General features: G+C 43.0%; 1 protein-coding gene across 5 annotated transcripts in view; it reads left to right on the top strand.

The window, feature by feature from the left end:
• The first annotated feature begins 4414 nt into the window (after positions 1–4414).
• The window catches only part of MYH15 (myosin heavy chain 15), a 49128-nt gene continuing 29938 nt past the window's right edge, over positions 4415–23604 (top strand). The window contains exons 1-16 of one of the 5 annotated variants that reach the window (XM_074597188.1): positions 4415–4730; positions 7619–7765; positions 8886–8989; positions 9511–9654; positions 11349–11505; positions 12979–13006; positions 13891–13984; positions 15336–15356; positions 15962–16054; positions 17360–17423; positions 17518–17616; positions 19606–19709; positions 20144–20282; positions 20875–20993; positions 22073–22222; positions 23229–23399. In XM_074597188.1, coding sequence (XP_074453289.1) covers positions 7675–7765; positions 8886–8989; positions 9511–9654; positions 11349–11505; positions 12979–13006; positions 13891–13984; positions 15336–15356; positions 15962–16054; positions 17360–17423; positions 17518–17616; positions 19606–19709; positions 20144–20282; positions 20875–20993; positions 22073–22222; positions 23229–23399 — 1578 coding nt within the window. In that variant the 5' untranslated portion in view covers positions 4415–4730; positions 7619–7674. Of the gene's footprint in view, positions 4731–6658; positions 7104–7124; positions 7200–7618; positions 7766–8885; positions 8990–9510; positions 9655–11348; positions 11506–12978; positions 13007–13890; positions 13985–15335; positions 15357–15961; positions 16055–17359; positions 17424–17517; positions 17617–19605; positions 19710–20143; positions 20283–20874; positions 20994–22072; positions 22223–23228; positions 23400–23604 lie in introns of those variants that run through there. The other 4 variants (XM_074597196.1, XM_074597223.1, XM_074597205.1 and 1 more) reach the window with 4 other exon arrangements.

Below are 23604 nucleotides of genomic sequence, written 5' to 3'. Positions count from 1 at the left end.
AAAAGGCAAAGAAAGGCAAGTTATCTTGCAGGAGCTTGGCCCGGGGAGCTAGAATATGTTGTGTCTGAAGGCCTAGGAGTATTTTAGGGCAGTGCTGCCTATTGAAATGGAAATGTGGTTCTCAGCCTGCCTGAGCAGAGACAGGCATCGTAGTCACAGGCTGAAGTAGGGGTAATGAAGTACCCTGTCTCTGAAGACAGATTGTGCAATACAAACCCCGGAGAGACATTTATGGATTATTTTTTTTCTTTTCTGCATTGATCAAGACTAAAGTACTTCCGACTATTCACTTCAGAAGGGCATAATAAAGTTGGTGAATGGGCCATGGTAATTCAAATGACATGCCGTGCAAATAAATGCTTAGTTAATGAATCCTGAAAAGATTAACCTGAACTACTTACATACATTATTAGGGCTTTTAACTCCCTGCCTTCCCCCAGTGGTTACAGAAAATGCAGAGCAGTTTAAGGTGGGGGGAGGGAAACCCCAAAACTTGCTAGTGGCGATTAGGTTATGTGAAAGTTGGGAAAAGGATGCACAATAACTCTGAAAACATGCCATTATGTACTCTCTGCCCTGACTGGCAAAGTGGGATGCTCAAGATTATTGGAGACTGAAAACTCTGAGAAAATCTCAGAGGGGATGGGGTGCATCAGCTTTTAGAGAGAGAAGAGCGAGAAGGCACATGACAGAAACCTGCATTCCCTTCTCTGGTACATCTTCAGAGTGGAAGAGCTGAGACCATTTATTTAACTAGGCGTACTTCTTACTGTTTTCACCTTCCTGTCTTTCTTAGGGCTGTGAGTCAGTTTGAGATTGATTTATCAGCGCTGTTAATCTGCTCTCAAAGCGCTGTCAGTCTCGCTCCCAGAAGCCGAGCTCTCCCATTAAAACCCTGACCTATTTAAACGTTCTTAAGATACCGTAATGATCGAATGTCAGCAGGGGAGAGGCAGCAATGACAGCTCTGAAATGTTTATTATCATAGCCCGGGTTAGGAGGGGAGTGTGCCGATGCAGCTTGGCAGGGGATGAGAGGCGAGGGCCTGCTGGCAGCCTGGCCAAGGGATGGACGCTGCGGTGAGCTACCAAGCTAATAAGATCGGCTGCTCTCCGCTTGTGGTTCTGTCCGTTAATTCTACGCAGTCACTGGTGATTTCAAGCTGTTCAAAGCGGAAAGAGGCGTTCCATTTCAGGGCTCACCATACCGATAGTAATAGATCATGGATTTCAGTGGTTTAAAAGGCACTTAAAACATTTTTGGTGGCTTAGGAATTATTTCCCCAGGCATGTTTGCATGGAAGCAGATGCTTTCCCTACAGAAATTTAAATTTCCTTTTTACTGTCGCACCACTCAGTAGCTATCAGCAAAGAATTAAGTGGAGGAAACTATTTTAAAAGATGATTCTGAAAGGAGCACAAACAGAAGCTCCCAGTAGCTTCTCAGGTTGCAGGAGCTTGTGCCCGCTGCCAAGCATGTGCACTGCAGCAGGGGGAGCACAAAGGCTTGCAGAAGCCTGAAAAATCTCCAGTTCTAATAAGCGAATCTAGCTGTCATAAACGCACTTTAAATGTACTGTTTAGTGACAATTTTCTCATCCTTCAGAGATGTAGCGGAGTGCAACTATTTTTAAAGTTAATTTCTTCTTCCCCTTCAATTTCTCTTTGGGGCATCAACGGCTTGAAGAATTAAACCATAATTCCTCACAAGAGAAAGTACATCCACTCAGACAGAGTGGGCCAGGATTTGCTGCTGGGTATGACATTCATGTTTTTCTTCTACTGAAACTATTCCCAAGTGGATAACCTTTTTCTTTCAAAGAGCATCCAACTAGATCATTTTGGCTCTTTCCGATTTATCCTTTAAATGGAGACTGCAACGGCAGCAGGGACCGTTAGCCAAAATAAAACCCCCAAGGTAAATAATAGGTTCTCAATCTTTTTCAATACAGGCACTTAGATGCATTACGCAGAGGGATAGTCTTTCTGCTTGCTTATGGAGCAGTCCAGAGGATCCTGATTCAGAAGCAGCTTCCTCCAAGCATCTGTATCTTCAACTGCTGTCCTTCTATCTCATTGATCTCACTCTTCAGGAGTGCTCGGTTATTACAGTGCACGTTTTATTAAGAGTAGCCTAAAGGCCAGCTTCTGTCAAAACACAGCTGGCTGGTTGGTATTTTTTCTAAGAAAATAGAGAGGGTTCATAACTGTGCTTTTACAGATCCCAGGCGCCAACTTTTCTATATAAGACCACAATATTGACACTATCTGCGTCTGGAGCTGATAAACGTTATTGCATTCCTTTCCAATATGTAATGTTATTAAAAATAGGTTAGTCACAAGGGCTTCTTATCAAAGTCCCTTGTTTCCCTAGAAACGGTGACCAGCATTAACCTTTCTAAAAGTAGCCCCTGCGAGAGACAAATGTCTTTGGTTGTCACTGTTACAATTTTAATCTAGGGTAAATGTGCTGCAAATTCTGGTTCGTATTAAAAGAAAGCAAATGAACTCCAGAAAGGCAGGAATAACATGTGCGGTATCAATTCACATCAGGTTAGCGAGGAAAATAAATTGATCATGTTTGAACCAGTGCTGGCTGTGTCCCTTTCTAAGCGACAGAAGCATTGAAATTGCATTGGCATCAGCAACGGAAACAGTTGTTTGCAGCCCCAGAAAAGAAAAAGGGAGGCGTGGGAGCGAGATTGCAGTGTTTGTGCAGGACTGATGAAAGCTGAATGTTTGCAGAACAGAAAAAAATGTGATAACAGTGTATTTGTAAGAAGATACCTCCTTCTAAGCAAGAGAGGTGGTAATGGGAATACTGTGTTTAGAAGTAAAGCTACTGGCAATGTGATAGTGGAGCAAGAGGCAGAGAGTATCAGCGCGTTACACCCTCATGGCATGAAATAATCATATTCTCAGTCTTCACAGCAGATTAACAGCATCCATAAATCTTGGTGATGGATGCAATTTACCTTGTTTCAAATTATGTGATCAGGAGATTCTGCTTGAGCTTTGCACATTCACTCACTGTTCACATAAGCAGCTGAGATCAGTAGCTTTATTTTCTTTTTTTGCTGGATATAAAAGAAAAAGGTGATGAGTTGGATCCGACATCAACACACATCCATGCTGCAGGGCCCTGAGCACCTCTAAAGCAGCAGGCTGGGGTGGGTGGGATGCGATTCTGGTTTAAGGAAACAAATGAGAAGGGCATGAGAGCCAGTCAAGCGCCGGAGCGTGACACACACCGCTCATCTTCAGCTCATTCCTCTCACAGATGTATCCAGAGCAGGACCGAAAGCCTCACCACGTAACTTTAACAGAGGTCCCTCTCCTCAACTTAAGCCCGTCTGGAGGTGGGCATGCCTCGAGCAAAGCAGTAGTGGTTCTCTGTCCCTTGGTTGCATTCCCCAAACGCTAAAAATACCAGGCCACTAAAGCACTCAAATCCTCAGACCTGCCACATCAATCTCCCGTCTTTGAGTCTATCACTTCCATAAATCCCTCCATTTCTTACAAACCTACAACCTGTCATTCTCCAGTCATCAGGACAACAGCTTTAAAAATAGCCGACACAGTATGCAAACATTTTTCTTCTTGCCTGGTCACAAACAAAACCATTTGCTCCTGCCGGTAGCTAAGAATTTGATGAAGCTGTGGATAAGCTCCCTCCCTGCTCCCCCTTGCTTCCTTGAAACTAAGTTTTCTGAAGCCCAAATACATTGTCTTTTCTTATGGCCAACAAGCATTACCCACAATATTTATTTTCCTTTGTGCTTTTATATTCAGTTGATGCTGGAACCAAAGGAAACCTATATATTTAGCCATGCTGGTAAAAGTGAATCAATCTGGATGTGTCAGTTGTTTTGCTATTTATGGTTGATGTGAAATGAGACCTGAGTTACTTACGGCGCTTGTTTTACAGGAAAAACGAGTTTACAATAAGAAGGCCAGACATTGCCTAAATTTGGTCTCACAAATGAGATTCCTGAAGCAAAGCACTCACTAAAATTGATGCCAACTTTGTTCATTATCTGTGATTCACTTTCCAGGCAGAATCAATATATTCTTAAATTTCTTCACCTTCTTGCCTTGTTCATAAACTGAGGAATACCTGTGTATCCCAAATGTGAGCCTAGAGGCTTGGCTTTTATTCTCTGAAGAAGGGGATTTAAAGTGCTTGACTGGGATGTGGGAACACATCCTAGCTTTGTTGCTTGAAGGCAGTTTGGCTCATGTTACCGAATTCCCTTTAAAATCACTTCTCTCCTGTGCAAGAAGCTTTGATTTTCATAGTCTTGGGAAGTTACATCTGAATGGTCTTAATTTCCACACAAGTATGCGCACACATTCCCCGCCTCCCCCCACCCAAGCCCACGGTAATTAAGTTCTGAGGCACTTGGAAAAGCAATACTTGCCCCTGTGAAAACATAGAGGCAGGAAAAGCTTCTTCCATGAAGTCATGGAGCAAGAATGGTGTGGCGAGGGGTGGCCGGCGAGGAGCATGCCGCTCCCCGCTGACATTCCTGTCCCCCCCCCCTTCACCAGGGCACAGCCACACGTGTCCCCTCCTCGGGCATTGTCTCCTCACCCGGGATCTGGCGGACAAATATAGGCATGGAGGAAAACTGCTGATGCCTTTAAGCAGTTATCACCAGTGACCTTGAGATAGGGGCATATAAAGTCTGGACCAGGGGGAGCCGTGACGCTTTCTGTGTGCTCTCCAGGGTGAGTACCAACCTCTCTCACTTCTAAATGCGGGTAGCCAGCTGGGCTCTAACACTGTACCGTGGTTGTGATGCGACTAAGGGTTTTCATGAGGCTTAAGGTTTTTGTAGTAATATCACTAAACATATAGCACTGTGTTAGTCATCCTCAGATGCTGCTTGAATGCTAGGACGGCAAATACATGTTTCTTCTCTAACATCAGCGCATTCGTTTAGCCAGCTAGAATAACCGCTTAGGAAAGTGTCAGGTACCTTGTAATTATGCGCCTGAGTGGAGTGATTAGCCAGTACCTGCAAGTCATATTTTCTGTCTTCTCTGACATCTGCAAGAGGTGATGGCTTATGCAGCTCACAATTTTAAGCAGCTCGTTGGTCCAAGGAGTTTTTTAATCCAACCTGCGTTACAACCCTTGGAGAATTACTGGGTTCCCTTTCAAAGACAGGTGATGTTTGCTCTCGTTGCTATTGAGGACGAGCCCTTAGCACTGCAGTAGCTCTTCCAACATCCCCGGCAAAGAAAGATGAGGTCCCTGCTTTCCAACTCTGAACGCACCACCAAACTGTTGGTAGTCCCGGGCATGCCACTTAACTTTATGTAACAATATTAGTTTTCTACAGGGAGTAGGTGTTTTCAACGATCTTCCAAAGTTCATATACAAGGGCCGGCTCTTTTTGTTGTTAGCTGGAACAGACTAAAAGGAAAGCAAACATCTTTAGCGCTGCCTTGTTTTTCCCAACTGTACTGCCTTTTAAGAATAATCCTATGACCATAGGCCACACAACATTTCCAATTTGTCATATCTGGCAATGGATTTGCCTCACCGAGTTCTCTGCACCCGCAAGGTGTGCGCTGCCTGGGCTCTCGCCTCTGTCGTAACTCCAAGCACATGAGATTACTGAAGAAAAAGGGCTTCTCTCCTACCTGCTGTAGTGCTTCTCTACAGCATAGCACGTTTGCCATAGTGACTGGCCCTGAATATAAGTATGAAAAAAAAATAAAATGAGATAAGAAGGTGATAGCTGAGTAACTGTCCCTAAGAGGTCTGCAAATGGAGCTAGGTTGCAAAGAAGTGGTTTAGAGTACTTTAGTGTGTCTTAGGACTTGTGAGAGTCTGTCCTGAGTCCTAGAGATTAACACTGGCATTTGCACGTTTAATGTGAAATGACATTTACATGCTCTAATGCCGTTCTGTTTAAATGTATGAACTGATGTAATTTCATTGCTCCACCAGCGCTGACACACTCCCCATGGGAGAGAGACTTTGCCATGCCAGTTTGGAGTTGTGTCTCCAGTTGGGAATTTTGGTCAGCTCAGATGATGTTAAAATAATCAACAATAGTTGTGCTTATGTAGGCCCTTAATCTTTAAAAAGGAAAAAAGTCAAGGCTAGTTCTGAGGAATGAAGTTCTTGCTCTACAGCAATAAGACAGAAGGTCTCAAGCTTGTACTGCAGCAGCAGGAGAGGGCTGAATGTAAAACATTTGACAGCTCTACTGTCTTAGGGTTTTACATTACCCAGGAGGAATCCATTGAAAAAAAAAACTGCCTTGGCTGATGAAGAGTTTTTATCCCTACCAGGACTCTGTTAGAAAGAAATGGATTTAAATTTTGAGGGACTACAGTATGTGTCTTGATAGGGCTCTTGAAAATTTGTGAATAAAATAAGGGAAGAGGTAATATCTGAGGGTCACTTGTACAGCTTTGAATAGTAATCAAACGGTGTCTTGATGTCAAAGGAAAAAAACCCTGACATTCTTAAAGTGTGTCTGTGTGTACACCTTTTAGCAATGGAACTTCTTTTAGACGTTCTCTGGACAGCACCCTGACTATTTTTCATACGTGTGTGTGTATAAGTATTTATATGTGTGTGTGTATAAAAAAAAATAATTAAAAACGTATAGGTACGATCACTTCAGAGAGTACATAATGATAAAATTAATTGCTTGGCAGCACAAACCCAGCAAATCGGTCTCACCTACACCCATGTCCCCCGCCCTCTCTTTCATGATAAAAGGCTGCTAAACGCCATGGCCTTGTCATTTGAGGAAACAAATGTAGGTGTTAAGCTGGACTAAAAAACTCAAATCAGTCTAAAAAAACTGTGAAGCTCTTGCACCAAAACTGCAGATACACTCGCCCTCTGCCGTGCCTTGCTGCAGGGGGATACCCAAGCTGGTGAATCTGGAGGTCCCAGCATCTTGGGAAGGGACACCAGCACAGGACCTCCCGGAGCCATGTCAGTCCTGGTTTTTCCGACATGCTAATTTGTGCGATGAGAGGAGCGTGCTGCAGGTAGCAGAGCTGTTTCCAGCTCCAGTGCCGGCTTTCTCCAGGAGGAGTGTGGGCACGTGTCCCCGGAGCCGCACCAAGGGCGTATGTAGTGCACACCCCTGCAGCAGTTCTCAGTTTGCAGCAGTGGAGTCTTGCTCCGTGATTCCCTGAAAAGGCTTGCCTGGGACAATGCTTGAGGTGTCTGAGTGGCACAGCCCCAGGGAGGTGTGCTGGAGAGCATGAGCCTGCTCCAGACAAATTTGACAGGGCCAGAAGAGGCCCCCACTAAGTGGTTTTTAAAATCACAACTTCAAGTGGTCCCTTTTATCTCCTGCTCTTAAGCACCATTTGTGCCACAAAGAAGAGATTAAATTCTCCTGTGGAGATAACTGTGGCCCAAGTCGAGGTTTTGAACCACGCAGGATCTGGCTGGCTTTAAATAAGCTGAGCCAGGGAAGGATTTAACTAAGGGTGCAGTATAGCCCCTGTGTTAGATATTTGTGTTTCGAATTAATCATTGCTTTGATCAGCCTCCTGCCACGTTGTCTTGAGTATTTTGTATTGTCTCAGGTCATCCAAGAAATACAACGTTTTTTTCTCCCCCCTTTCTTTGGTAGACCAGGTCCCTTTCTTTTCTCCTCTTTGAGCTGTGCCACCTTAAACCTTTGCCAAGATGATGGACATGTCGGAATTCGGGGAGGCTGCTCCCTTCCTCCGAAAGAGTGAGAAGGAGCTGATGCTGGCGCAGACCGTCGCCTTCGATGGTGAGTTGTGGTACCCTTTATGCTGCCAGTGGCAGGGTAAGCAGGAAAAGGGGTACATCCAAGTGTAGCTGTGGGAATGCGGAGCAAAGCAGGATGCAGAGCTTCCCTTGTCGCTGCTGTGATGCTGCTGCTGCTGAGGTGGCTGGTTCAACCACGCTTTGGTTTCTTTATTCTGCAAAGCTGTAAGAAGCCTCCAGGTCGTACTAAATAGAAATAATCTATCAATTTATATTAAGTAAGTAAGTAATTAGATTTAGAAGTAAGGCATATTTGTACTGCTCAGCTAAAGAGGGGATCGCTTTGTCCATTTGGAATTAAAACACCACACACCGATGTTCCTGTAATGGGAGAGATTCTGCGGCCTGACGAGATGTCTCTTTATGTTGTACCTGTACATCTGTTTGATTTGCAGGCTGCATGACAACCTGATGTTAGCTTTCAGTTTCCCATAATTTATTTTTCATGAAATGGATTTACATGAGCCCTGAGGTGTAGCAGTAAGTATAAATACACCAATAACCACAGTAATATGCTCTTCAGATTAGTTGCTGTAACTAAAGACCTAAAGCTCTAGTGCAGCTACTCCAGACTTCTAAAAAGCTACATACATAACTCAATGAGTTTTTAATACTGCTGTTTTTCAGGACAAACCTCAGAAGAATGTGCAGGGATAAGGTAAAATCTGATAGCTGGCAGGCAAATACTGTGGGCTGAATTCCTCGCTCAGATCACAATTTTCTGTGTGACTTTTTAGCAAATGCCTTAATTTGGGCTTGGATCTGTTCCTCCATATGCACCCTGGTGATAATGATTATGCATTTCCCATGGAGGCTGAGGCTTAGCCAGCATTTGTGAAATATTTTGACACCTTGTGCTAGAAGGATCTAGAGGAAGCCAAGCGGTAGCTTCAAAGGGGAGACAACATTTGGGAGCCCTACGCCTCCCGCTTTGGCAGGCAGCTCCCCAGCACTGCCGATCTGCCGCAGTCCCAGAGGTTTTGTGTCACTTGTGTGGAAAAAGCAACCCCAGCCATCTCACAACCCCAGCCATCTCACTTAGCGAGGCATGGTGTTACTGTTTGTCGCAGGGCTGTGAACCCTCCATCTCCTTAATTTCGCAGGGAAGAAGAAATGTTGGGTTCCTGATGACAAGCAAGCCTACGTCGAAGCTGAAATTACAGAAACCAGCGGTGGCAAAGTGACCGTGGAGACGACAGACGGAAGGGTACAGAACTGGTTTTGTCTGACCCGTGACTAGCAAGGCTGGAGCAGCAAGCTCCAGAAATTACCTGTCCCAATTTAAGCTCAATTGCCAGTTTCGTGAAAGGGGCTGTGGAGGCGAAGCCCCGGTAACTGATGCCGTATCAGAATGACACATGAAAAACCACCAAGGGGAAAACAGCAGTGCGGTGGTGGGTAAGCGAGCATCAGCCCCACCACACAGCAGCGGGCGGTCTGTGAGCAGAGGTGTGCAACCAGACAGGTCTGGTTTGGCCCCCAGAGGTAAAAGCCCAGGCTGCGGCTAAATCCCATGGCTCCTTTTGCAGCCACACCACCGCGCTCCTTACTTTTATCATCTCGGCCTTCCCCCATTCTTCTGACAGCTGTGAAAACAAACGTATCGTGTATGTAGGCCGGGTTTGAGCTGAAGGACTTCCATCTACAGGGGGAGGGAAAAATATGTTCTCCTATAAGATGTGTGATGACAGTGTTTTCCAGTGGTGCCGTACTTACCTGTCTTTGCAGACCATGACTATAAAAGAAGACGACGTACAGTCAATGAACCCTCCCAAATTTGACATGATCGAGGACATGGCTATGCTGACCCATCTGAATGAGGCGTCTGTGTTGTACAATCTGAGAAAGCGCTACAAGAACTGGATGATCTATGTAAGGGTCATTACAACGGTATATTTAGAAATCTGCATTTCAAGTACAGATTCCATGTTTGAACATGTCACGTTCTTCATATTCACTTTGCAACTTTGATAAGCCACAAAACTGAGGGTCTTGCTCGTCTTTTCAGGAGAGAAGTTGCTTGGAGCTGGCTTGCGTCTGAATACAGACAGACAAAACTGAATGAATAAGATGGTGTCTAGCTGGGGTGTCATGGGGCATATTTTCAGTAATCAAGGTGTTGAGGAGACCTAGTTTATTTCTCTTCTAATATTAATCCATGTCAATAGCAGCCATGGAGGTTTCCTTGTTAAGAAACAATGCCTCAATTAGAGCCCACATATGACTTATTTTAAGTATGACCCTTTCTATCTTTAGTTCGGTAATTTTATTCCTTTTATTTTCAGTGATGACATTGGACTCGTTTTGCTCTGGCCTTCTCCCTTGCTTTGTATCTTCCCTGTGACATCATGAACATAATTTCTGTCAGCACCAGTACACGTTTCAGTAGCATCTAATTTTATGAAGCCAAACTTTTGCTCTCAGTTTGTGGCCTTCAATTTTATCTGAAATCGGTCAGAGGAATCTATAGATTTTTCTAGCCAATCCCTGTTCTGGTTTTTGGTATTCATCAGAGGAGCAAATAAAACTTTTTCCCATTTAAATTCTGATCGTTAAACATTTCCTGCATTTCTCTAATAACCCCCGTGCGGGCATGTATGGCCTAAAGCGTAGCTTTTCTTGCAGATCAGTATAGGTAGAAAATTAAATTTTTCATCTTGCCTTAATCCATTTACTGGTTGGGCGTTTTCTTCTCCTTGTAGAAAATAGGACTGAGGACTCATGCCAAGGCCATTCTGGAGCAGGTCCTAATGGTACTTTTAGGGGAAGACACCTGGTTTTCACCTGAAACTTTTAGAATGTAATTGAGCTCATTAATCTGTGTGCACATAGTGCTTGTGCCCATAGAATAACTGGGTTTCTTTGAAGATTTTTGCTTCAACCTGGACTAAGTACCTGAAAAGTTACCAGCTAACACCGATTCCCTGGGGTTACAACCGAAAATTCGCTCTTCCTCAGAACCACCAGGCCCCAGCTAACTGATGTAGGTAGCCCACAGAGCGACTATAAAGCTAGATTTTTACCAACTGTGTTTCTCCAAAAGCTGAAAAAAGCTCCATAGCTTTGGGGAATAACAGTGTGAAGTTTCTCTTTGAACACCCACCAGAAATTGCCCCGAGGTGTTCATATCAAATTAATAATGGGAGATTGTTTCTCGTCCTAATAATGCAGTTCAAATGAGAAAGCTGCAGCTTTTCTTTCCTTCGCAATGACTGTTTCCAAGAGGAAACAGCTCTCATGGGATAGCAACGCAGAAAATCAGATGTAGGTCTATTTGCTGCTCCTTTGTTTTGCTGAAGGGCCTGTTACTGTTTCTGGTTGTCATCTTGAAAATACCTTCCCTCCCTTTGTAAAACTGTTTAATATCTGTAGTTTTGATACCAATTGCCAACAAGAAGTCACTTAGCAGACCAGTAGCTTTAAAAATGAAATCAAAGGCTGAAATTCAAGTCAGAATTCAAACTCAAATCAGAAGCTTGCAACACCGGGTCCTGCTTGGCTAACTAAGACTTTTTTCCTTATTTCTTGAGTGGGTTTTTTCACTTTTGTTTTGTGTTCCTCCCTAGACCTATTCTGGTTTATTCTGCGTGACTATAAATCCCTACAAGTGGTTGCCTGTCTACAAGGCGGAGGTTGTTGCTGCCTACAAAGGCAAGAGGCGCTCGGAGGCTCCTCCCCACATCTTCTCCATTGCTGATAACGCGTACCACGACATGCTGCGTAGTAAGTGGCACTGTTTGCTTTCAAATTTCGTTTCGCTTTATTTAGCTGACGTGATTGGTACTGGATGGAAGTTTGTGAGAGCTTTTGCAGTGTGTAACAAATGTGCAAATACTTCACAAGCAACAGGGGCTCAGCAATATGAGTCAATTTTATATACTTTTTTTTTTAATGTGTGTATATATATAAAATTTATTTTTTTAAACTCCCCTGACTCCCCTGTGGTACTTCTGGCAACAGTAAGCTCTGTATATGAATTATCTGTAAGGCGCACAAGTTTAGCTGTCTGAACTGGGTGAGCCCATCAGTTTGTAACAGAAACAGGGCCGTGCCCCAAAGGTCTGTAAGCATTTTCCCAGACTCAAAAATAAACTTACGGACAGTATCGTAAGGCTTACAAGATGTGTGCATTCAAAGGTTAGCTAAGGGCAGCTATCTCGGGTGCTGTGTGCACATCGCTTGGCACAAACCTGCCGTGGGTTGGTGTCACGCTGACTGCTGTGGGTCTGGGCACCAGCCCTGCGGCAACCAACTCCAGATTTTCCCGTGAAATTTTCTCGCCCTGACCCTCAAGTTACTGGAAAAAACGAGTTTATCAGCAGAGGGCAGCAGTGATGTGCTCACACCAGGTCCTGCGAGCCGGCGGGGTAAATCCCAAAGAGACTTGTTGGGAACACACCCTGCTGTCACCTGCTTTTAATAACATGGAAAGTGCCACAGCTGCGAGGGGGCAGAAGGCGCTGGGCAGAGGGGTGCTGAGGAAAGGCATGTGTGTGTGGCTGCAAAGAAATGCTCTTTTATCAGATAAGGATGAAATATGGCCAGGCTGCCCAATATATAGCCTTTTATGACGACTGGAATTAAAAAACAATATAGGAATTTAGGCTCAAGGGCTTGGGAAGCTGCTATGATTTGGCACTCGCTGTACTTCGTTAATAATATATTAAGGTTGCAAAGTGTTCTAATAAATGCTAATATCTGGTCAGGCCATTAATAGCAGGGATGCTATAAAACTTAATTCCAGCAGCAAGGCCAAGTAAAGAAGAGCACATACGCATAGTAAGGAACAGCACGTGAACAAACAGAAAAATTACTTGGGTTGGTCTAGTATTGCAGGAGCAGAAGGGTCAGGTGTGAGCAAAGGCATACTCAGGAGTAAGAAAAGAAACATTCTGATGACAGGAAATTACTCTCCTTATTATAGTTTCCCAGACAAAGGGAGGACGTGCGTGACTGACAGGTCCTTAATACCGACTTCAGCAAAACACGAGAGGAGGATTCAGGGCAGGGCTAGAACTTGCACTGCTGGAAGTTGGACTAGATGATACGAGATTTTATCTTTCCATCTCTGCTTCATGTGATTCTCTCCTGTTCTTGCAGGACTGATTCTGGAATAGTTGGTACTCATTTGCAATTATAATAAGCAATTTGTACAGCCTACTAAATTTGTCTCTTTATTCCCCTCCTCCGCCACAGATCGGGAGAATCAGTCTATGCTGATCACGTAAGTGCTTCTTTTTTGACTGAATTGAGACTCTGTTGCTGCAAAAAAAATGAAAAGAAAAAAATCCTACCGAAATACAAGTTGACTCTTGAAAGCTCCAGGCAATTTAGCCTGGAACTTGATCCAAGCCACGTAACTGGCGATTTGGCCATCTGATGCTTGCCTTGAGCCCCATGAGAAAGGAGTAGCTAAGGGTTTGATAGAGGCTGGCCCATTTCTGATCCCCATCTGGTATTTGTTCCAAGTAGGCATGAAAACAACTCAGCAGGCAGTTAAAGGAGCTTCTTCCAGGGTTAGCCATGCTGTGGCTGCCCTCCTTTGGATTGGGAAGACTCCTTCTTTCCAATGCGGTTGCTCTTGCTGCAAATTATATTTAAGAATGTTGTGTAGACGCATCTAAAAGCAGGGAGATGACCAAGGCAGAAAAGAAGTGGCAGTTCATTTACTGACAAGCATGAAAGATGGAGAGTTGGGTGTGTCTCTACACAGTTCACACGTGCTCCTTGATAATGCCAGCAAATTACTGCAGCTTTTCTGTACATTTTCCAGCTCATTGGCTGTATATAGATATACCCTAGATCCTCAGTCTGGATATATGTAACAAAACTTTATGGCCTTAAAGGAAGCTCAGCGTAGTGTGGGTTTGTACTAGATTTCTGAGCCCAGTCATGTGGAGAATTAGTTGCTGCTATCGTAGGTATTCACCTCTTCATTCGGTCACCTTAATGTCATTTTCACTGAAATGGCCAAATAACAGGCTGCAGAAATCAGTCAGTGATTCTGAGAACAGCCTGGGTGCGGGGAAGAGCTGGCAGGACAGGAGGGTGAAAGGATGAGTTACAGCGGTTTGAGCAATGCCTGTGTTATCTTCCTCTTTCCTTTAGCGGAGAATCCGGTGCTGGCAAGACTGTCAACACGAAACGTGTCATCCAGTACTTTGCCACAGTGGCAGCCCTGGGTGAACCTGGTAAAAAGAGCGTAAGTCTGTTTCACACATTTCCGACTCCCAAGGTTTTTCTGTTGTGTACCGCTAACCCCACAGGTCTACATCCCAGACACTGAACCGTGTGCTAGACCTCAACAGGCATGGTTAAGAAAATAAACTGTTGGGAAAAGACACTGGCGCTTCTCCATGGCATTACTGAGAGCATGCTGTTCTGAAGGTAGAAAGGCAACGCTCACCTAACTTGCCGTGCTCCAGACAGAGCAGCAAAACCACGCCTGGTCCTGAACAGCTGCTTGTTGCTGCTGCTTTTTTCTAGGACTTTTAGTTTTCATGTGTGTTAAATGCGTTTCTGATCATGTTAAAACCCGGTTGAAAGACGGGGAGACTGTGAAGATTAAGAAATTTGATTTTTTTTCACATAGAAAATAGTCTTCAAAAGGACTAGTATTATAATTTCTTATCAAAATGTCTATTTGGTTGAAAGCTTTTTTGTCCACAAAAAAGGAATGTTTTGACAAGAGATTTTTTTTTTAAATCAGCTTTTCTGTATTTCTCTTTGGATAAGTGCTGTTCTGCTTATAAGTGCTCTGTAAGGTTACAGTGAATACTGTATCCATGCTGCTTTTTATCTTATGTTGCTATGAGCTTATTCACTACGAGCTTCATTGCACTTGAAGGCTCAGCACTCTTCTGTGGTGAACTAACTGATTCCTATGAACTGTATCTATAAGGCCAAAATTTCAGCCAGGCTTGGATGCTGTACGCATAGCTCACATCACCAAAATCTAATATACATTCAACTGAAGCCTGCAAGGCTCTCTGAACAAATGAAGGAGTGGTCCAGAGACAGCTTTCTGTGTGCAATGGGGTTGGTGTTCATAATGGTGTCTGAAACCTGGCGTGCTCATAGAACAGTTGTGCAAATAACAGATACTGCAGTTGGAAGATATTCCATGTAATTTGCCAGCTCAGGTCACATTTTATTTTCATTATCATCACGCTTTTTTTTTTTTTTTCCAAATAATCCAAGAGTTCAAGTGCAGCAAGATCTAATTATTTAAAACTTGTCTGTCTGTATTTACACCCTTTTATTCTTACCACGTGGCACCAGTCTCTTTTCTCTGTCCAGTTAGTTAGCCTTTTGGTTCACTGTGAAACATCTCCAGAGCAAAACCAGGTAGATGTTTGGAGCAGTGGTTAAAACAACGAGCTAAGTAGGAACAGAACTTGGCTATTTTGTGATTCAAAAAGCCCTGCTGGTGTGTTGGTGCCCAATAGACATCTAACCTTACTAATCTGTATCTTTTGTGATGTCTTTCATGTTAGTAATCACATTCTCTCTCTTTTTTTTTTTTTCCCTCCATTGTGTGCCTCTTCTGACAGCAACCAGCTACCAAAACTGGGGTAAGTCATCAGCTTTGCTATTTTATCTTTTCCATGTGAAAATGATACTGTGCTCTGTCAGTCCATGTCACAAACCTCAGCATTTCACTTTGTGTGGTTCCCCCAGTGAAGGGTTCCTCAAGCCCAAGGACTTAGAGTAATTTGCTTCAGCAAACGGACATGTGTGCAAGTGACAGTCAATGCTTTTCTCACCTCCAAGAATCCCAAAATTTACAAGCTCCAAGTGCTTTCAAATCTAATTCATTTTAGTGCTTGTCACTGTCTTCAATAGCCTCTCTCCTACATGCATCCACTTGTATGTCCCCACATGCTTCACAGTACATGGGAATATATGGTGATTTCTTTCATATGCAGATGGCGTAAAATATCAAATCTACAAAGCAAAAACAGTAGAGAGCAGCAGAATGTTTGAAGCCTTTTAAGCGCTCATAATTGACTGCGGATCTTGCTGTTCTGCCATTCACACTGTGCCACCCTTAGGGTGGAGCTATATCACTTTGCTATGGAGGCTTCTCTCTATATGTGAATGCATGGCTGAGTTACAGTTGACAGCTGAGTTTGTGGCCCATAGGTTTCACAATAAGTATTTCAACCTTGATTTCTAGGGAACCTTGGAGGATCAAATCATTCAAGCAAACCCAGCCCTAGAAGCTTTTGGAAATGCCAAAACCCTGAGAAATGACAACTCCTCACGTTTTGTAAGTCTGTAACATAATGTAATGATGTCCTCTTCAACAATGGCCAGTTAATAACGTCTGTGTAATAGTCCCTTCATAAGTTTCTTCTCATTTTGTCCACTAAAATGGTTGGATTTCCACACGGTGGAAGAAAAATAAAGGAGGAACTAACCAGGAAAAAATACTGGAAGGATTAAAGATAAAAAGAAACAAAGAAAGATCCACCTTGAATAATTGTTTAAACTGTATATGATCAGGAGAGAAGCAAAGCCTAGGGCTATGAAGCCCTTTGAACAGCAATGGCAGATCTTCCCCCGGAGTGTCTCTGCTGCATAGCCTTATTTTCCTACCGTGTTTTCCACTAGCCTAAGTCATTCCCTCTCGCTAAAATGGCTCTACTTTGTCACTAAGTGTCAGAAATACTCCACAGTCCCTGCCCCCTCCCTCATCTTCCCCCTCTGCAGACCCACACATGCAGCAGTACTCCTACCTTTGATCCACATCATCTACCTTTCTGGCTGAGTAAGCTGCCCCTGCTTGTCCCTCAGTGCTGACATGGCTTTGGGCCTCTCCTCATTTCCATTAGGCTTGCAGGAGAGCATTCCCCTCAGGAGCTCTGCCTCTGCCACATCTGGTTGACGTTGGCTCCAAGGTCCAAAAAGAAGAGCACGAGGATGACAGCCTGGGTTTGTAGCCCATGCTGCCCTAAAAAATCCAGTTAAAAATGAAATTGGAAGGGGTGTAGAGGGGTCAGAAATTGTAAGCATCTGTGGAAAGCTACATGATTGTATAAGGAGTTTGTCAGCTGGAATGGAAATTAATTACTTAAAAAAGCTGATGTGTTTGAATATGATAAATTAAATGAAAACTGAAATTTGGTGAGATGAATATGCAAATTTAATGGGCAAAGCAGTGTAAAATCACAGCACCCTTCTGACGCAAGTAGTTGCATATAAGACAGGACTGCAAATGAGGAGGAGTCAAAAAAGGAGCTTGTGTGTCTCATGCCCAGGCTTATTGCTCTGAGTCCTGCATTACAGTAAACCTGCATCATGAAACTGGAAGCTACATGCATTCCCGTGTCTTAGCCTGGCAGATAAGTTATCCTTTTCCCACAAGCTGATTACATAGCTGTATGTAGAGATTTAATCTTGGAAAAGTGTAGTATCATTGGTTGATGTTTCTCATCGAAAATCTGCCTGTCCAAAGTCAAGGAGTTAGCATAAACTGATTCTTTGGGCCAAATGATTGCCTTCAAGCAGTATCCTTTGTTTCCCTCTGTGTATACTGTATGCACTAATTAGAATATTCTTCTGTGTGAATTAGGGTAAATTTATCCGAATCCATTTTGGAACCACAGGCAAGCTGTCATCTGCTGATATTGAGATTTGTAAGCAGCAAACTCTCTCCTTTTTAAAACAGTACAATTGCTCATCTGAAAGCTCGGAGAGCCTTTCTCACTGAATTTTTCTTTGTGCAACTAGATTTATTGGAGAAATCCCGAGTGATTTTCCAGCAACCGGGTGAAAGAGACTATCACATCTTCTACCAAATCCTGTCAGGAAAGAAACCAGAGTTACTGGGTGAGCATTACGTGGATCTGTAGCTTTTAAGAACCAACCTTTAGCTGAATAAACAGTGGATGAGGAGGGAGCAGGAGGCAAACCTGTGTTCAGAAAGGCCCTTATGCTTCCACTTGATAAAACTGAGCTTCTGCTGCCAAATACTCTCTTTTAAAGTTAAAGATGTTATTCCAATGGCAGCAACAGAGACCATTTTTCTATGATACACTGATGCAGGTACCCTATAAAGTGAAGTGATATTACAGATTAGATTGAGGGAATGAGACTCAGGCAGGACTTTTAAAACATAACATTATAAAGGCAAAAAACATCACTGTGAATTTGTGTAATCCAAGGTCTCGAAACATCTGGAAAATGCTATGCCTCCAAAAGCATTTGCGATGATAAAACTTTAATTATCCAGATTTTCACACATGAGGAGATTTGCTTATAGGTCCATGAAGAAAAGCTAGTTCCCTCTTTCTGCCCCAAGTGCCAAAACTGGCATCCCAGCATGTTCTGTAGCACGGGAAAATATGCAAAGCTGCCTGTCGCTGATTGCGTGGTGTTTACCCCTTTCAAGTTTTCCCTGGCTGAATGCAGTCCCATAGACTTGCTGGAGGAGAGCAGAGAGCAGACGAGGTCTCTCTGCTTCCATCTCCTATTATCTCACCAGTTATTTAAGTGATGTGGTTTGCTGACTTTAATTTGTGCTTTGAAGAAACACATTTTATAAAATACATTGAAGAGTCACTTTATCGCTGCACTAAACTGCTACTAAGCCATAGCAATCATAATCTGGTTTGAAGTCTTATTATCCTGATAGTGCGTGGTCAAGTCCCTAACCCTCTTAGCTTTTACGTGGCCTAATTAATGACGATTACGGGAAAGATTTCAAGGAAGCATTGCACTGAGATTCCCCTGTGAATCCCTGTGCTAGAAAAACACGCTTTTTCTCATAAACTGTCTGTCTGTGCACTCTACAACAGCACAGACCTTTCTGGCCAGCAGGAGCATGTTTGCAGGCTCTTGAAGAGGCTGAAACCAATGGGGACTTCTATTTTGTAGACAAGAAATGTATGTGTTTGTGTATAAACACATACATATCTAAATATAGATAAGTATATATATAGAAAAATATAAGTGCAGATAAATGAATACATAACATAGTGACTACATAGCAAGGTAAGAGACAGACAATATTATTTTATATACATGTATATTGATAGACATGTATATATTTACATACATATTTAGACATGTAGGTATGTGTGTATGTATATACAAGATTGAAATCTAGATGAAGCCTTGGTCTGCTGAATGTGGGTGAAACTTCTTGTTGATTTAGGGAAGCAAGACTCTCCCTGTAGCTTTGGAGCTAGATAGTTTTCCAGAAAACAACACTACATTTTTTGGGTTTTGATGTGAGGGAAACAGAAAGAGGAAAGAAAGTGAGAGCTGTATTCAGACTTTTGTTCATCAAGAGCCAAGTATCACCTGCAAAGAGTCTTGGAATTTGTTATTTTGTGAGTCTGTTATAAAGGAGGGGAACCATGCCCACTGTCCCTGTCTTGGATCATACTAAAATCTTTTTCTCCTCTGTACTTACATGGGATTTTTACCCCTACAGGTATGCAAGGCAGAAAGTAGGGCTATACAGGAAACGATGAACTCAGTATACTGCAAAACATGCTTAATAGATATTTATGCAGTATTCCCACATTATTTTTAGTCATGCTCTCTCTAAATCTTGGTCTTCAGACCGGAATAGTAGAATGAGAGAGTTGGTTGCTGCCCTGCAGTTGTAAAAAAAAAAAACGGAAAACCACTTTACCCACAGTTGTGTAGGAACAAATGTATGTCAGAGTTGATCTTTCCATCTCTATTTTTAAAACCACTTTACCCACAGTTGTGTAGGAACAAATGTATGTCAGAGTTGATCTTTCCATCTCTATTTTTTTTTTATATCCTGAAAGGATGGCAGTTTTGACCTTGGCATTTCTTTTACAGATATGCTACTGGTATCTACCAACCCATATGACTACCACTTTTGCTCACAAGGAGTAGTTACAGTCGACAACTTGGATGATGGAGAAGAATTGTTGGCAACAGATGTAAGCCTGTATTGATTTGACTTTGTGCTTCATAGATTAGTTGCATGTGGGGAGGGAGAGTGCTGGCAGCAGCCTAACTTCTGTCACTGAAACTATTGGACTGACGTGAAAGTAGAAATGGGTCTTAATTGCATTCATACTATGAAGCACGAGGCCTGATAAACTATTATACTTTTGAATCTGGCCTTGCTCCATGTAATACCCATGGGCACAATGTTCTTATAATTTTGATATATAAAATGCTAGATAAAGGGAGCTCTCCTCCTGCTCCCCAGCCACTGCTGGGTCTTCATGGTGTTCCAGTGGCTGCTTTGTGAGATAACACACCTTGGCAGGTTAGTAATATCTGCCATGCAAAGGTAGATTGCGGGGCTGCAAAATGCCATTGCTTTCAAATAGGGAAGTGACAAAATATCTGTGTTTCCTTTTCACAGCAAGCCATGGACATTTTGGGATTTGTGCCCGATGAGAAGTCTGGTTCCTACAAGCTCACAGGTGCCATCATGCACTTCGGGAACATGAAATTCAAACAAAGACCCAGAGAAGAGCAGGCAGAGGCTGATGGCACTGAAAGTAAGAATAACACCTAAAATTACTCCTTACCTTCAAAAGTCTGGCATGTATCATGCACTGTGTTGAGTAAGAAGTAGCCTGTTTGCTTTGATTTCACACAATGTAGCTCCTTCTCAGCCAAGAGTGCTGTGCTTTATTTGTAGCCGTGGCTTGTTCCGTGGTGGGTAACATTACTTAGTAGACGGTGAATAGATACAGCCAGAGTAACCCAATGAAATTCCATTTTTGTGACCATTTTAACAAAATGGTTGTAAAAAGTTGTTGCCTTCTCTTTCTCATTCATGTCTTCAGGTCTTGCTTCTTACTTCCTCTTGCACCTGAAATTGTCTATAACCAGTGTGGAGATACGTTCTTCTCCCTATAGCTTAAGAGTTTCTCAAGTGTGATTCTTGCGGCCATTGAGGTCTAATGTAGCTAGATGAGCTTATCTACCACAAGGGAGAGTACAGGCACACCTAGCACAAATCATTAAAAGAAAAAGTCTTTATCTAGTTTCTCTTTGGAAGTGGATGTACTTAATATTTTTTTCTTGGTTAGGCACGTTTCCATGTAGAAGTTCAAAGCCAGCTGAAACACTGTTTCTCTTGATCAGGTGCTGACAAAGCCGCCTACCTAATGGGAATCAACTCCTCTGATTTGATTAAGGGTTTATTGCACCCTAGAGTGAAGGTTGGCAACGAGTATGTGACCAAAGGTCAAAGTGTTGAACAGGTAAGGAGAAGCTCTCAGGGTGTTTGCATACCTGTCCCTCAAACCTTGACAATTCATCTGTAACGTCTCAGAGAGACAGACAGCTGCTAGAAATATTAACATGTACCTCTAGTAGTTGTTCTTATTTTATATCGCCAAACTTGGGGGACAGACAGTGAAGTGCAGGAAATCGATAGAGACTGACAAAGGAATAGTGGCCGGCACTGCCTTTGTTAGGATTGTTTTTATGATGTGTTAGTAGCAGCCACTCAAGGAAACCAGGTGCAGTGAAACCACGGGGGGATTGATATCTAATTATGGGTGAGAATAGTTACCTAGAAGAATTGAGTCATGGATAATTTATTCACTCAAAACTCATTCATTATTCATGTAATTTTAAGCTCTGTGTGACCTCAATCAGCTAAAGGTAATATCCACTTAAAGGTATCTCTTAATTTAGGAAACAAAAGTCCTTGGGTTAGCACTGCTAGCAGTATTGTAGAAGATGCTGCAGCAATTTGGTTACAATGAAAATTGTTGTTTGAAGGCAGGCTGTGGTACAGTCTCAAAAACTAGAAAACTGCTAGAGAGAGGTCTATCCTGTCAGTGTAGTTAAGCATAGGCTAACGAGACTTTTGACAGACTTTTCCTATTGCCTGATTATGCTGTAGCACCCCTCAAAAGTTAGAAGCAAGTGGCAATGAGCAACTTTAGCACAGACCTCCCCTATTCTGGCAGTAGCTCTGGACATCACGGCTGGCATCCAGCCTGTGAGCTTTCTGGTACCTAACTTCCACGGCAACGTAAGGGATTAAAACAGTTGCAACTCGCTGTCCAGCTGTTTCCCAAGAGGTGTTTTACTAGCACTTTATGTACGTGTTAGTATACATACATATGCGCAACCAAAATTTGCACACAAGTCAGCATGGATAATGGGAGAAGCTGTGTGATGTATTAAGTATGTCTTGGTGATTATGAGAACCATTGTGAAATTTCATTTAAACCTTAAGTAGGGATTGAAATAGGCTACTGCACTGAAATCTTTGTGTTCCACAGTGAATTCTGTTCCACACAGTGGTATTTTGAAACATGTATTTTAGGTTTTGTATGCTGTTGGAGCCTTATCTAAGGCAGTGTACGATCGAATGTTCAAATGGCTGGTGGTCCGTATCAACAAGACCTTGGACACTAAGCTGCCAAGACAGTTCTTCATCGGAGTCCTGGATATTGCTGGGTTTGAAATCTTTGATGTGAGTATTAATGTGTGAGGACTTGGTGGAAGGACATAAAAGATACCAAGTGATAGCTCTTGGGTGGGTATTTCTTTTTCTAAAGGAAGAGAAGGCAAAGTGCTGAGAAAGTTGTAAAGCAAATTATGTATAGGATTTTACAAGGTTTTTCCATTAATAGATGTAGAAAACACTATTTAGCACAGCTGGACATGCGGAGAGCTCCTGGGGAGGAAGAGGGTGGCAACCTTGAGCAAAGACAACGTCCCACATTCTTTGGGCTGTGTTTTAGGAGAATGCATTGTTCCCCACTCTTTCTCTTTCGAGAAAGCATCTTTTATAGGGTATGATATTTCTTCCTCTTTGTATCTCAATATAAGAGATATATCTTCATGTCAATATAAGAAAGAAATTTTTTACAGTGAGAACAATCACTCACTGGAACAACCTCCCCAGGGAAGTGGTAGAGACCTCTTCACTGGAGGTCTTCCAAGATGCGATTGAACAGGATGCTAAACAATCTCATCCAGGCTTCCTCTCCCACAAAAGGCTGGACCTTTCAAAGGTCCCTTCCAACCTGGGCTGTTCTGTGACTCTATCATCATTGTCAACAAGTGTACGTGAGAAAAGCATGTCACAACTTCTGTTTCTCAGAATCCATTACTGAAGACAAGTGCTTAACGCTGTTGCTGCTATGTGTTGCTCTATGTATGCAGCAGAGCAAAGGGCCCGTTGGCTCTGCTTTGCAGGGCTGGTGTGGCATGCTGCTGAAGGAAACTCTATCATGCATCCTGAGAGACCTCAACAAATCTGGGCATCCTCACACTCCAGAGAATGGCACATGAGGCAGCCAGCAGCCTGCTACTGAACTTCCCCCGCCTCCTTTGCCTTCAGTGTTATGCTCAGTAGTTTCTCGACCAGTTACTGTTTAGAAGGTTTTAGATGTAAACAGTTTCCTTCTTGCTGTTCCACCAAGACCTTACCATAGTTTACTGTGGTGCAAATGCTTCTTTTTTACCTCCTGCAGTTTAACAGCTTTGAGCAACTCTGCATCAATTACACTAATGAGAAACTGCAACAGTTTTTCAATCATCACATGTTTGTCCTGGAACAAGAAGAGTATAAGAAGGAAGGCATTGAGTGGGTATTCATTGATTTTGGCATGGACCTGCAGGCCTGCATTGATCTAATTGAGAAGGTATGTACAGGAGTGCTAAGACGTATTTGCTGAATTGGTTTTATTCATGATGGTCCTGTGGAGATGTCCTCACGTCCCAGTGAACAGAGCAGGATAAACAGCAGGACAATTTTCTTGCCTTTCTACGTGCAATACAGAATCAAAGGAAAATCAATATTTGTAGCATTTGTGGCTACTTGGCTTGACCTCCATAAGTTTGCCTTAC

The sequence above is a fragment of the Larus michahellis genome, chromosome 1 (assembly GCF_964199755.1).
Source record: "Larus michahellis chromosome 1, bLarMic1.1, whole genome shotgun sequence".
NCBI classification, from domain to species: domain Eukaryota; kingdom Metazoa; phylum Chordata; class Aves; order Charadriiformes; family Laridae; genus Larus; species Larus michahellis.
This window is presented reverse-complemented; position numbering and strand designations above follow the sequence as displayed.